The sequence below is a fragment of the Vulpes lagopus genome, chromosome 6, assembly GCF_018345385.1.
Source record: "Vulpes lagopus strain Blue_001 chromosome 6, ASM1834538v1, whole genome shotgun sequence".
NCBI lineage: Eukaryota > Metazoa > Chordata > Mammalia > Carnivora > Canidae > Vulpes > Vulpes lagopus.
In genome coordinates, this window is record NC_054829.1 from 31661568 (window position 1) to 31677005 (window position 15438).

At 38.7% G+C, this 15438-nt stretch overlaps 2 protein-coding genes across 6 annotated transcripts in view; one reads left to right on the forward strand and one right to left on the reverse strand.

Moving 5' to 3' along the window:
- RAD51B (RAD51 paralog B) overlaps window positions 1-6750 on the reverse strand; it is a 735346-nt gene extending 728596 nt beyond the window's left edge. For 2 of the 3 annotated variants that reach the window (XM_041758398.1, XM_041758399.1), the window contains exons 1-3: window positions 6679-6750; window positions 3582-3691; window positions 2441-2554 (exon numbers count right to left, since the gene is read on the reverse strand). In XM_041758398.1, the coding sequence (XP_041614332.1) occupies window positions 2441-2554; window positions 3582-3665 (198 nt within the window). In that variant the 5' untranslated portion in view covers window positions 3666-3691; window positions 6679-6750. Of the gene's footprint in view, window positions 1-2440; window positions 2555-3581; window positions 3692-6678 lie in introns of those variants that run through there. The other variant, XM_041758400.1, reaches the window with a different exon arrangement.
- A 1489-nt stretch (window positions 6751-8239) lies between these two features.
- Window positions 8240-15438, forward strand: part of ZFYVE26 (zinc finger FYVE-type containing 26) — a 64694-nt gene continuing 57495 nt past the window's right edge. For 2 of the 3 annotated variants that reach the window (XM_041759271.1, XM_041759272.1), the window contains exons 1-4: window positions 8240-8296; window positions 8783-9059; window positions 10652-10730; window positions 14802-14891. In XM_041759271.1, the coding sequence (XP_041615205.1) occupies window positions 8866-9059; window positions 10652-10730; window positions 14802-14891 (363 nt within the window). In that variant the 5' untranslated portion in view covers window positions 8240-8296; window positions 8783-8865. Of the gene's footprint in view, window positions 8297-8782; window positions 9060-10651; window positions 10731-11597; window positions 11829-14801; window positions 14892-15438 lie in introns of those variants that run through there. The other variant, XM_041759273.1, reaches the window with a different exon arrangement.

Here is a 15438-nt window from a genome sequence, read left to right on the forward strand (position 1 = left end):
CCCTAATTGGTCTTCACAAATATTTTCCTGCTCCTTTTCAATCATTTATCTATGTTCAAGACTGAGTTTTTAAAAACACAGATTATACTCTTTTATGACTTTTTATTGCTCTAGGAATAAAGTTCAAAATCCTTTACAGGGTCTGCAGGCCCCATGATCTGACTCCTGCTTACTTCTTTAACTTTATCTCCCAGGCCAATCTGCCCCTCACCGTTATGTTCCATTCATTTCACCCTGATTTTACTGCCAGGTAAGTGCTATTCTTCTCCTCACAGGGCCTTTGCACTTCCTGGTCCCACTGCCTGCAGACTCCTCCATTCTCACCTCCTTCCCAACTTTGCCTATATCTCCCCTATTTTATATTTCTGTTGCCTTTATCATATCGTTTTTATAAAATCCACATGAATATTAGAAGTTTTCATTGAAGTTTCTTCTTCAGGTAAATATTAGTCTTCTTCCATAACATTATAAAATGTTTTTAAATTAATATATTGGAAAGTTTGTGTTTTGCTACATAGTTCCATTGTTTTGTCTCCTTGGTTAATTGAAATTATTTTTTTAAATGTAATAGTTCTCATATATCAAAAAAAAAAAAGGTTTTAGCTTCAGGTTTTAGCTAAAGTGTCACTTCCTAGGGGGAGCCCTTTGCGACCTCTGAACTAAGTAATGTACCCTGTTATTAAGTTTCAGAGCTTTTTGTACTTTTCCTTGATAGAACTTATCATTACTTCAAGCAACTAATTATTTACATAATTATATGTGTAATGTCTGACTTCTCCCACTAGACTGTAAGCTGCATGAGGGCAGGATGTTACCATGTTCACTACAATATCCCCAGAGTACCTACTACATGGCTGGCAATCAATAAATACTAGTTAAAGGAATATACAAATGAACAAAAAAATCTTCCCTGGAAAAATGGACTGAAGCGAATCCAATGTTTAAAATAAGATTGGAATCGACAGAATTTGATTCAGAATTCACAGGATGGAACTTAGAACAAAGGAGAAAGACAGCTTCTGAGCCAGTGTTTGGAATGGTATTGATATTGCGGTTGAAGTGGTTGCGGGAGTGGACACTAAAGGTGAATTTCCTGCAAATACTCTGGACTATAATTCTCTAACTAGAAATATGCCACAGATATTGACCAAACTGAAGGACACACATCAAACTAAAACACTTTCTTAGTACTTTACAACCTTCAAAATAGCAACAAACAAATTTGAACCTGGTCACAGAATTATCCCTTACTATTTTAGCCCTCTTATTTCTCCCCTAAAAAAAGTGCGCCGTTCAAAGCTCTGAGGTTAATGACAAAGGTAAGACAGTGCCAATCCCTAACTCCAATTCTAATTCTTCTGACCATTCTGCATTTGACGTATTTTCCTAGATCACAAGCTAAATCTGAACAAAAGAAAATACTTTATCTATTCATTAATTTCAGAAGTTTCAAATGACACTAACATCCCTTCTTTCCAACTTCATAGAATTGAACTCCACTTTATTGCTCAATGGTTACCAAATTTCAATATAAGACGTAAGATAAGTAATCTACAATCCATCCAAATAAATACATTTGCAAATCACTGAACAGACTTCTAGGCATCACATTCTGGGAAAACAAGATCTTGTCTACCATGCACTAAACCAATATGTTGAAAACCTAAAGTTATGAGACAGGAAGTATAAAATAATAGTACTACCTAATGAGTACTATTATATTTGTTATAAAAGACTCTTCTCAGGACGAAGCAAAGTTTTTAGTATTATTTGTTCAATCAATAAGCAAGCATAAATCCAATATGTGTACTCTGTGATGTAGACTAATGATGATTAGTTAGCATTACATAGGACATTCTAAAACTAGGAGTATATTATAATATAACTGTGAGGTCCACAAATCCTACCCAAACAAAAGACAAAGATGACCTTTTGAAATATTACTATTAGCTACACAGAAAAAACTTCCTACTGCTTCCTCATTCCCATAATTATGAACTGTCTCCCGTAAGCTTATAAACTACATAAATTTTTCACATATATTCTCATGAAAGGACTAACTCAATGTGAGAGTCAATATTTTTGAGGTGTTCATCTCTATTTTTGATTTTGCCTCATCCCAAAAGAGATTTTAATTTTTTAAAGATTTATTTATTTATTTTAGAGAGAGAGAGAGCATGCACATGCATGTGTGCATGCAGGAGGGGGAGACAGAGGGAGGGGGGAGAGTCTCAAGAAGACTCTGCAGACTCTGCACTGAGTGGAGCCCAATGTGGGGCTCAATCTCATGACCCTGAGATCATGACCTGAGCCAAAACCAAGAGTTAGTCACTTAACTGAATGCACCATCTAGGCACTCCTTAAAAAAGACTTTAATGAGATAAAGAATCATCTCAAAATAAAAATCATAATCAAATTATAATAAAATACACATATATACCGTTTGCATCTTTGGAGCACAGGCCCTGCTGACCATACATAGAAGTTCATGGACACCTTTATAACTAAGGCCAGTCATCTTCATAAGTTCCAGCGGGGAAAGACATAAAAAGTCCTAAAGAGACATAAAGAGACTATTTTAAACATATACGTGCAACAAAGATACTGGAATTAAAAGGAAATTTTCAATGGACACTGTCCATGTGGAGATAAAGCATATCTTGTTGTAGATCAAAGATTTGTATGTTTCTTATAGTACTTCCCCCCAAATATGCCTTAACTGAAAGATATGATGCCATAAACTTAACTAATTCTCCAATGTAGTTAGCATATACCAAATAACATCACATAGCAGCAGCCTCCAACCCAAGTGTATATGAGCACTGCCCTGTGTTAGAGTTTGGGCACAAACACCAGAAAGTGTCAGGTTGAAATAGGTTTCTTGGTAAACTGTAAGATCATTCAGAGGAAGTATTTAATAATTGAGACAATGAAACTCACTATAGAATTAAATGTTAAATCTCATACTTTTAAGAGTATTTCTAAGCATGAACATGAGGATTATTAAATGTATAACAGAGGAAACAGAAATACCATCAACACACAAAGCAATTTTTAAAAATTGCAGCATACTCTGAAAATCTGTCTTATTAAGGATTAATCCTAACACAAAACCTTATTTAACCTCCTAAGAAGGAAGTTCACTAGTGTGCTTAAAAATGCAACATCTGCTCTATCCATTTCTCTCATTCATTGATAGGAAAATGATTCTATTAATTTATCTGGCTTGCAAGAGATATTATCCATTTTGAATACTAGCTCCTCATTTGAGTTCTCTCATATAACTGCAAACATTCTTTCAAGTGGATGAAAACTTCTCTAGAATCCCAAATAAATGGCATGCGTATACTTCACATTATGCTATAAGTATTCACCCCCGATCCTAAATGGAAACATATTGGAATCTGGGTAAATGAAGTCACATTTGGAAATACAACCTCAGTGGTCTATTATTTTAAATTGGCTTCTGAAGAAGCACTATCATTCATCTTTTTATTTTTTTAGAAAGTTACATTTTCATTTTTCAGGCTTATTTTAGAGTTATTAAGGTTTCTCCATGAGAAAAAGCACATAAGTTTTACCTGACAGGTAACAATCTGATATCTGTTCAGACGGTCACACAGCTCTTGTGATAAACCCACTCGTCTGAGCTTCCTGCTACTCATGGCTTCGGATGCAGTGAAAAAGAACCCTGGAAAGCATTGGAAAAGAATATAAGCAATAGTAGACAGGCTATCCAAAACACTCTACAAAATAAAAAAGTCTTCAAACTTCTCCAGTTGCAAAATGAAATGTATAGTTTTTAAAATATTACTGATAAAATAAAGGAAGGCTACAGAATCTAAATGTCCACCAAACATGCACACAGAAAAACAAGACAATGTAAGAATGTACATTTCCCACAATTCTTTGATATTTCTTATATGAGTATAAAGCTACCACTTCACATTTGTATAGCATCTTAAGATTTTCAATGCATTTTAAAATTTTATTTGGATATATAATTAACCTTCAGGGAATACTTCCAAGCAGCACTCCTTAGAAAGTCTTTACTTTCATTGCACTGTAATAATAAATTTACTGTGCACCTACTATGTACCAGGCACTGTTTCAAAGCTTTACTAAATTATCACATTTAATCTTCTCAACAGCCCTATCTAGACATTTGATTATTGATCCAATTTTTACCCATGAGAACACTAAAACCTGGAAATGTTAGCTATTTCATTGTCACCAGAAAAAGAAATGGTGGATCCAAAATTTCAACTCAGGAAGTCTGAGACTCTATCATCTCAACCATTACATCCTACTACAAGTCCATAATCATATTTAACCTCTCCTTTTTCTATGAGGCAGAGTAAATCTCCGAATCAAATGAGATTAGTTCAGGTCTTATTTACAACCTGAAATTTTTTTTTATTGTCTTAGCTGCTCACATTCTCACATGCAACTAAATTTCACTCTTCTTGTTGAACCTCACTAGGGCTAAATGAGGCTCATGAAATATTTGCCTTTAAAGAACTAGAACATAATCTCTGATTCCTTTCATAATGCATGCAAAGGAGAGGCTGAGATGGCAAGATATGCTCTGGATATAGTAGAACAAGGAACTCTTTGCTGTTCAGGGGAAAAAGCAAAATACTTATCAGAAGAGGGGTGACATTTTGAAACAAAAGTACAGTCCTAAGAATGTAGATACATGTTTATTTCCAATACCATGGTCCAAATTCCTACATAACATCTACATTCTCTCAATCAAATGAACCCTCTCCCCTGCTCTCTTTCTCACATTCACCTGTACTTGCACACATACACACACACTTCCCAAACACATTTCTCTCAGTGGGAATTTGTCAGTATTGATTTGTTTCTCAAATAATTAACCAAGTGATATCTGCTGTATCATTTCCTAGTGTCTTTACGAATCAGGGAGTTCTGGGCAATAACACCATTTAGACTGATAAATTCAATCAAAAAGGAGAACCCAAACTACCTGAACTTTAACAATACCAACTCTGCTATCACAGCCTTATTAGGGCCACTCCCATCATTAGCCTGCACTATTGCATACTGCCCCTGGATATTCCCTGAATCATAAAAAAATAAAAATAATAAAAAAAAATCATTAATCTGCTCCTTCTGCAGACACTTCTTAATCACACTCTGCTGAGCCCCAGGGTAGGAGAATCAATTAAGCATATTCCCCACCCTTTGGGAACTCACAGTAAAAGGTGAAAAGACATGTATACACAAATAATTACAGTCATGCAGTAAGTTTGTCATTGGCATTTAAAGGTGTTATGGAAGTGGACAGAAAGAAATATCAAACTGGTCCGCAAAAATCAGGTCAGTGCCACAGATCCTGCCAGAGACAGCCACCTAAAAATTTCCTCCAAACCTATCACTGTCATCCTTTACAACTACCCATGGAACCATTAGACCATGGGATAAATTCCACAGTTCTTAAGACCGCATGAAGCCCCTTCACCAAATGGTCTCTCACTTCCCTCTCAGTCGTACAACTGATTGTAAGGCCTAGATCCTGGCCTTGTTGGCAGCTACTTCACCCCCTGGTGTTTGTTTCCTCATCTGTAAAACAAGGGTAATTCAAATATCTACCTCATTAAGAATGTAGTGAAGGTTAAAGGATTTGGATGGCGCCTGACACACATAGCTCAAGGTTAACAATCATTAACACTACCAATTCAGCCAGCAACACATCATTTGCCGCCTCACTCATCTGCTCGCCAGCTGCAATATGCTAGTAGGTTACACACACAATGGTCAGTCAGCCCCGACTCCCTGACTCTGACTCTTCTCCACGAAGCCTGCCGCCCGCCAGCTCACTCTTCCTCTCCAACGCTCTCATCATATTTTGCACGTATTTATTGGATAACCTTATGAACATATTGTCACAGCTCGTGTGGTTTTTTTCCCACCAGACTTAAATGCCTGCTGTGTGTGTGCGCGTGCGCATGCCTGCACATGTAAACAGGGGCGAGGGAAGATGCTCTATCCTGAAGACTGAAACCTTCCCTCCTCAACAAAAATCCTCACGTAAGAGGTTCAATGAAAACTGCCAAGTAACGATAATAGCTCATACTTATTGACCTCTTATTACGTGCCAACTACTGTTTCAAGAGCTTCCACCAGATATTTTAACCTCCTTTTTCAGACTAAGGATACTGAGACATTGAGTTGAAAAACTTGTGCAAATTCTATCAGCTAGCAAATGGTTGAGTCCGCTTTCGAATCCAGAGATCAAACTCCAGGTTCCTCGCTTTAACTACGTCTTCTTCAACACCACCAGAAGGCGAGCGGACCCCAGACTTCCCTTAGTGACGGGCTCCCCTGCCGAGACCCACGCAGCCCGCAAATGGCAGAGGGGAGGTGGGCATCAAGAGGCCAAAAGGTCACCTAGAATCCCCTAAAAAGAACTTTTTCCAACAAGGAGCAGTGTCCCAACATCCCCCACAAAAGAAGGCCAGAAGCCCCCAGACTCGCGGCAGGGTTCCTGTTAAGATGCGTATAGGCCTAAGGAGGAATGTACTGGACCAAAGAGAGATTCTCGGCTATCCTGAAATCCATAACACAAAGAGGGGCCCAAAGAAGGAGCAGGAAATAATGAGCGCACCCCCATTTCCCCACAAACGCCCCCCACGCGAAACTTTCCAGTACCGGGTCTGCAGCATCCAACTTTCAAAGTTTCCCCCACCCCTCACGGTTCCCCGCGGAAAGCGCCGCAAAGCAACAACTCAAACGCTGATTGGGTTGTCACCCTGGAGGAATATCCAATCAGAGGCAGGAAGAGTCCCGGGTGGGCTCCACTGCTTGCTGGGAATTGTAGTTCACGCTATAATCGGTGGATGAGTTTCGGATAGTGTCTCAATACAGTGATGATCAAAATCCTGTACAGGATCATCAGCTATGAGAGAATGAAGCCAGGAAAACCTTGCTTGGAATGGTCTCTTTTCTTTCTTTTGTCACTACATTTAAGAAACGTGTAATGGACCAAAGAGACATGTTAGTTCTCAGGGAATAAAGAATCCCCCAATGGTAGAAGAGGTTCTGAAAGAGGACTTGGTTTTGTCTTTTCTTTTTTCTTTTCTTTTTAAGATTTTATTTATTCATATGAGACAGCGCGCTCACAGGAAGAGGGGCAGAGGGAGAAGGAGGCTTCCCCCTGGCCAGGGAGACCAACGCGGGACTCCATCCCAGGACCCCAGGATCATGACCTAAGCCCAAGGCAGACCCTTAACCGCTGAGCCACCCAGGCGCCCCTGATTTGCTTTTATAACCACACTTTGGTGGGAAATAGTTTGGGAAATGCTTAATTGCTCAAATTGAAAACACATAATGGGGCAATGTAAGAGTCTGTAGTTTAAGATCATGAAGGAAACCAAACAGAAGTTTCTGTGTAAAAGCAGCTGTGATAAGGAAGCTTAGTAAACTGTTGCTTTAGGACCAGTTTCAGGTAACATATTATATTTGCAAAAACTAGAATCACTATTGATTATATTATTATAGTAATATATTATTATTATTGTTATCTACACTATTATTTTTGCTCATTCTTTGCTCTCATTCCTGCGGTGCACACTATCTTATAATTTAGCCTACCTTATCCTAATTACTAGCCTGCACTCCTCAGAGGACTGTGAGCTCCTTGAGGACAGGGTCCGCAACCTATTCAGCCTATAAAGTAGGGCCCAGCACCCCGTTTGCTTGTTAGGTAAACAAACAAATAAATTAGTAGAATTAGGCAGAAAATGGGAATTCAGGACGTAGGATTCTGGGATTATAAGAGAGCCCAAGCAGAACAAAGGAGGGGGATCCAGATTTCCTTACTCTCGTATCCCCCAAGGCCTGGCAAAACACTGTCACTGGCTAGCACTTAGTAAAAAGCTGACTTCAAATTCTGGGGAATTAAAAGAGAGAAGAGGAAAAAAAAAAAAGAAAATCAAGGGACACTGATATTCCTGCCACCTGCTCCGCCGAAAGCAAAACAAGGTGTCGAGCGGGGGTGTGGGGTCAAAACCGAGAGGAACCATCCTCACTAGCTAGGCAGCTGGTTTACTGGGTCCTAGCGTTCTCTATTCCGAAGAGCTCGCGTCACGTGACCCAAACAAATATGGCGCCTTATTTGCATCGTCTCTCTATTGGCCAATAGGAGTAGCGGCTGTCATCGCCCCACCCCCACCCCGCCGTCGGGCAGCCTCCCGAATGGGACCTATCACCTGACTCGGCTCAAACATGGCTGCGCTGGAAGCCCTATTGCTTTGGGTACCGGGTGCGGGTGAGTGAAGCCGCGCTAGAGAAAGCGGGGGCGCTCTCCACGACCTCTGTAGGGAGCGTCCGTCAGCCCCAATCCCCACGGTCACCTAGCTCGGACACAGACTCTTCTGATCTTCACTCGTCTGCCTTAAGAGAGGGCGCAAACTAGGGAGGTTCCCACTGAATTTCTCATCCCTAAGGAGGCGACCACCTGGGGATTTGGAGTCGGAATGGGCGTAAAGTTAAGTGGGGAATATGAAAGTGGACCCATGGGTCTGCACCACGAGCTAAAACGATCATTAAGGTTAAATCCTGGGTGCGTGTAGAGGGATGGGATCCACCCCTTGGGGGAAAGGTGGAACTTCTCGAAAAGAGTAACACGTCAAGTTAAACTTAAAACGATAATTAGGGAAGTAAGTCCCGCTTTTCCCAGCCGGGCTGGTAGTTACTAGTTTCTCTAATTATGGTTCCTTCCGTTTCTCCTCACTGTGGTGTGTATTGTTTCTAGGAGGTGCTTCACGAATGAGAAAATTGACAATGTGTTCTGCGTAATTCATCTCTTTTTATCTCCCTGCACTCTGTGCTGGGAAAATGCATCATCCATTTGGAAAAGAGGAAATTGCTTCTCAGAAGCAACTTTTTGGGTTTTTCTGTGAGTGCCTTCGCAGAGGAGAATGGGAGCTGGCTCAGGCATGTGTACCTCAACTACACGAGGCACAGGGGGATATCCCAAAAAAGGTGGAAGATATACTTCAGGCGCTGGTGGTGTGTCCAGATCAGCTAAGGTAAGGGATGTCTCTTCATTCCAGCAGTCACAAGGCGGGAGACCAGGCCAATATTTGGGCCCTCACCTATGCTCTGAAGAATTCTCAGAGTGTATTTCACCTATGCTCTGAAAATTTGCCTCATACATATTTACTACTTAATCAGTATTGGTTTTGAATTGTCATCTGCTACATTTAAGCCTGGTCAGTAGTGTGCCTGAAACCACCATTTCTTGATTATTATCATTAAAGTAGATGGTGGAACTGCATTGAAAAGCATTTTCTTTGCCTCCAGAAAAGCAAACCCTGCTCTCTTCTTGCCTATGCAATTGAAGATATTACAACTTTTTTTTTTAAGATTTTATTTATTTATTCATTATTCATGAGCCCAGGCAGAGGGAGAAGCAGGCTCCATGCAGGAAGCCAGAGGTGGGACTCGATCCCCGGACTCCAGGATCAGGCCCTGGGCTGAAGGCAGCGCTAAACCGCTGAGCCACCCGGGCTGCCCCATATTACAGCTTTAAAAAGAACTGGAAGTTAATTCACTGAAAGCTTTTATTGTGAAATAATTATATAAATGTTATATTAAAAGCTACATAAGTTTTACATTCACAAAAAATGAAAAAAAAAAAATAGAGTACCCTTTACCTAGCTTCCCCCAATTGTGGTATCTCATATACCTATTGTACAATGTCAAAGTCAGGAAATTGACATGGGTACATTTCTGTTGACTAGACTACAGACCTTATTCAGTTTACACTCCACTTTTTTAATGTGGATTTGTTAGTATGTGTGTAGTTCTGTGCAATTTTATCCAGGTACAGAATCATGTAACTACCACTAAAACCAAGATATAGAACTCTTCCTTGCACAAAAGAATTCCCTCACTCCCTGGGAATACCTCTTTGTATTTGATCCCTCTTTGTACCCTGGCAACCACTGTTCTCTATCTGAATTTTTAATGAAGCTCTTCCTGGCAATGCTATTAACAGCTAGTGATATGATAATTAAAGGTGCTGTTTAGTCTCTCCCTCTCTTTACCTTACTTTGGCAGCTATATTGTTTTAGTACATACAGAGTAGAGACTTAGGTGATTCTTTTTTCTCTTTATTTTTTTCCCCTTATATTTGGGTTCTAGCCAGTTTGTCTAAATTACTAACTTCAAAGAAAGCCTTATGAATTCCATAACCCTGTTTTTAGCATAGATTTAAAAATAAAGTCTTATAAAGTATTTTTGTTCTTTAAAACCACTTGATTCAATAAATAAATAAATAAAGCCACTTGATCCAGTTTCTCTTTTCAAGAATATACTTCAGGGAGCCTTGCTTTTATGGTTTTCTATGGATGTTATTTTGTTTAAAAATAATAGATTAGATAGGGAGGTGGAGTGAGACTTTTTTCCTTTTTTTTTTTTTTTTTTTTTTTTCTTAATGAAAGCTGCTAGCTCTGTTCTGGTTTTATTGATCTATCATATACATTTAAAAATTTCTCGTTAGGACAATGTCTTGCGGTTTAAAACAAACTAAGCAGTGAAATCCAAGTCTTGGATCACAAAAGAGTAAAGGTCAGTAGAAACTCTTTGTTTAGAAATTCTTTCTTTTTACATTTTTCAGATGTGGACAGGACATCAACCCTCAAAGATTAGCCTGGGTCTGGTTTCTTGTACTGGAAAAATGGTTCTCCCAGGAAAAGGTAAACAGGTTTATATTTATATTATATGGATGTTTTCCTGAGGCCAAGATTGAGAAAAACTTGGAAGTAGTTATAAGATTTCCTTTTCATCTCTTACTTCCTTTATTGTGAGGTTTGTCATATTCCCCTTTCAGTATCAAGGGTGAGAATGGCTTAAATTTTTTTGTTGTCTCCTTACCTAAATTTACTCATTAATTTGCTAACATACATTAGCATATAAAACCATCTGAGATGATATCATGTTAAATACCATTGTGAATCTTGTGCCTGAACAGATCTTTGCAAAACTAAGTGAAAGTGACAAGACAGCAAATAAAGTATGAACCTCATAATACTGAATGCAATACAATAAGTAATGGAGAATGGGCTGAATTGAAACCTTGCTGTTCTTCCAAAAATCTCATTTTAATTAGTTCAGTGCAGTGAATACTAATAGATTTAAAGCTCATTGATTAATAATTTAATAATCCACATGAATTAAACTAAAAGTTACCAGATATAGGGATCCCTGGGTGGCGCAGCGGTTTGGCGCCTGCCTTTGACCCAGGGCGCGATCCTGGAGACCCGGGATCAAATCCCATGTCAGGCTCCCGGTGCATGGAGCCTGCTTCTCCCTCTGCCTGTGTCTCTGCCTCTCTCTATCTCTCTCTCTCTCTCTCTCTCTCTGTGTGACTATCATAAATAAATAAATAAATAAATAAATAAATAAATAAATAAATAAATATTACCAGATATAAAAACAGGGTGGAAAAAAAAGTGAGCAAATTAATAATGAAAAGCTTATAACAAAGTGCTTTTTTTTTTTTTAAGGCTGCCATTAAAAGCCTTTTTAAAAGTAGGTGATACTTATCAGAAGTTGATATCCATTAGAGGAATTCCTCTGAGACAGTTTTGTATTAAGCCTCAGACTTGAAGATTTAAGTGAGAAACCTCTGACCCAGAAGAGAAGTAACTGGCCCAGGGACACACCATAAAGTTAGTTGGAAGAACTAGGGCTGGAACCAAGATCTTCTGACTTGAAGCCCCAGTCTACTGGTTTTTCCACCTCCACATTATTTGAGGTGGCACTTAAAAGAAAGAAACCATAAATTCTGTTTTGTAAGTATCTATAATTCAGCCTAATTTTTTTTACTCCCCTTCTGTCATCAGAGTTCATTTTGCCTTCAGTTCCAGTTTTGCCTGACACTTCTTCACACAGCTGTTAAAAAAATAACAGAAATTACTAATCTAAATGTATCTCATATGCAGGTTTTTGCTAGTGTCTAAAAAAAAAAAAAAAGACCAAGAAATGACTAGCAAGAGAAGAGAGAGAAGCAAAATTTAAAAATAACTGACCCCAAGATGATTGAATTGGCTATAGTTTCAGATCTAAAAGGGAATTAGAATATTTAAAATGTCTTCAGAGAAGAAAAGAAAAGGTGTCTATTGTTATTGACTAAAAATCTGTCTAGTCCAAACATGGAACTTGTCAAACCAGATGAGCTTTCCCCTCACTGAAGGGTATTTGCCTATTTCATGTCTGCTTTTTCTTTTTAAGATTTATTTATTTATTTTAGAGATGTGTGGGGAAGATAGGGGAGGCAGAGAGAGGGAAAAAGAGAATCCTAAGCAGGCTCCACATGGAGCCAGTCCCAGGGCTTGATCTCACAACCCTGAGATCATCAACTGAGCTTAAATCAAGAGTCAGATGCTTAACCAAGTGAGCCACCTAGGCGCCCCATTCATGGCTACTCTTTTGCTTATTTTCTGCATAGGTGCTCAACCAGACCAGGTGGTTGATTTCACTTTGGTGGCTCCTTTGCGCAAACTAAGAATTGTTCCTATTTTTCCCAATATCCAAGACCATTTGGTCTTAAGGCTTCAGTGCCTCAGTTATTTAAACAGTTGTGGGAATGTTTTAAACTTTAAGCAAGGACCTCAGTGATTTAACTCTTACAAGGACTAAGATTGCAATTCTTACAAGGACTTAGAGTAGTTCCACAAGGCCAGTCGCTATCCTGAGTGACCTTCATCTTGTAGGGGACTTGGCTGCCTCTTCTTTTCCAGTCTCCCACCTTCTGCTAAAAACTTCCTTTTTAATTATTAGTTGAAACAGTGATTTCATTTTCCCTTTTCTTCATCCACTTTTGCCTTCTGCCTTTTTATCTTGCAGTGATTTATCTCTACAAGTGGAAGCATGTGTGCAAAGATTTAACTGCAGAGATGTTCACTGCTGCACTGCTTCTAATAAAGGAAAGCTGGAAACAACTCCTATCTCCACAGTACTGGACTGGCTAATCTATTTGTAAAATACCATGCCACTATTAAAATTATGTGGTAAATGAACTTTCTGTGACATGGAGGGATGTCATACTCTGCTACATGAAAAAACATTTTAGAAAACTATGCATTTGGGATGCATGAATAATTTGGGATGCAGTCATTTATGACCCTGCATGTGCATAAAGCAATTTCACTAGTAACATAATTATAAACTAAGGAATCTTTAAGATTCTAGATTAAAGTCCTGATGTCTTAACCAGACTTTGTTCTTTATCAGGCACCTGCTGTCTGGACATCTTATCTATTCCTTCTTCTTAGTCTTCAATAGAAGCAGTTAACTTTTAGCCTTCCAGCATGAATTTTCTCCACTGACTTCTAATCGCAAGCATTATATAAGCATTCAGGTGGCATAAGTGCATTAAGGAAGGACATGATAAAAAGAAATAGGATTTTGCACCAAGTACACACTAGATCATGTTAGTCTCTGATACAGTGAGAATAGAGAAAGTGTGATCTTGTGTTCTAAACCACGCCCCTCCCCCCACAGTCTTGCAGATGCTTCTTGCTTGAGATAGGAGACCTTAAAATAAAATATAACTCCTGGAACCTTTAATTAGCCATGTGATTTACAGGTGTCTATAATTTAAAGCATTGTTGGGGTACCTGGGTGACTCAGTCACTTAAGCATTGGACTCTTGATCTCACCTCAGGTCTTGATCTCAGAGTCGTGAGTTCAAGCCCCATGTTGGGCTCTACACTGGGTGTGGAGCCTACTTAAAAAATAAGTAAAGAAAAAATAAAGCAGTGTTTGTTAGGATTTGTCCTAGATTTTACTCTTATTTATATTTGTGTCTGGAGAAGGAGAAACTATAATTTTAGTTTTAAGAACTAGGTGAAGGCAAGTTATTGTGAAACAAGCAGGTCCAAGAAGAGTCCAGAGTTCTTTCCTTCATATATCAGTTTCCTCTGATGGTATGTCTCACTAACAAATATTTGGTGAGATCACTTTTTCTTTTTCATGCTTGAAATAATTGGAAAATAATTCCTAACCATTTCATTTTTAATAAAATATATGCTCAAGGTACAGGTTTGTTTGCTTTAGAGATTAAACAAAATTTTTTTAAATGTGTTAAAACATGGCACACAGTATCTGGCACATAGTGTTTAATAAACATTAGGTCCCTTCCTCTTTCGTTTTCCAACTTATAGTGAATACCAAAAAACCAAGATTTGGACCAAAAGAGGATCAAGTGGGCGGTACCCTCCCAGGCTTACTCATAACTGGGTGTTTGGACACCGCAAGGGAGATTCTTGGAAAAAAGACTTCATGTGACAGAGAAGTCACATGAAATGAACAAACCTTGGAATTTGAGGCTTATCCATGTGGGATTTAAATATTAGTATTTAAGAGGGATATGCATCCAAGTTTAGCTGTTTTTGTTTAAAAAGAAAAGTATCTCAAGATGCCTGGGGTGGCACAGTCAGTTCGGTATCCAACTCTTGGTTTCAGGTCAGGTAATGATCTTAGGGGTTATGAGATCAAGCCAGGTTTTGCACTCAGCAGAGTCTGCTTGAAGATTCTCTGCCGCTGCCCCTCCTCCCCCTTGTGCGCACTCTCTCTCTCAAATAACAAATCCTTTTTTAAAAAGAAGAAAAGTGTCTCAAACATATCCAGGAATTTAGGGGTTAAAAGTACTTTATCTTAGAGAAACAGCAGAAATAAGACTAACTGGAGAGAAATATTTGCTTATTATTTGTTAAGTAAAGCGTATTTCTAATCTTTATGCTTCTTTCTTACGATTTTTCTAGAAATTACTCCCAAATGTTTTTCGGAGAAAGCTTGAGTTTCTGTTATTATCAGAAGACTTCCAATGTGACATTCCAGAGGACATCTTCAAGGTGAGAGAGGGCTTGGGAGCCATCTGCTGAGGGTTATAGTCCCTCAACAAGCCCAGCTTGTAACTGATGACATTGGCCAAGACCAGGTTGGTAGAGGTCCTTCTAAAGGAGAGTTCAGAATTATAATAAAGCATACCTGATTTTAGAATTCTTAGAATTGGATTGTCTGGAAGTACTAAGTATAACTGGGGATTAAAGGAGTTTTTTTCATTCCATGTAAAATAAATATATAACTTAGATTTAAACTTGGTATTTGAATTTTTCACCACTAGCTCATAGGGAGTATAAAGGGAGAAAGGAAATGGTATTTGTTGAATACCTCTTCTATAACAGGTGCATTGAATGTGATAATTCTCACAATAACCTTCTGGGGACAGATTCAAACTAAGTCTTAGCCATATCTATACTTAAGTGCCTAATGTGTGGCCTGAGGGCTGGTACAGATTTTCTTCATGACCTGACCACCAGCTAATTAAAGACATATTAACAGTAGGATTTAGGGTAGGAACTTTTCATTTGTATAGGTCAAGGAATCATGACCCTGTGA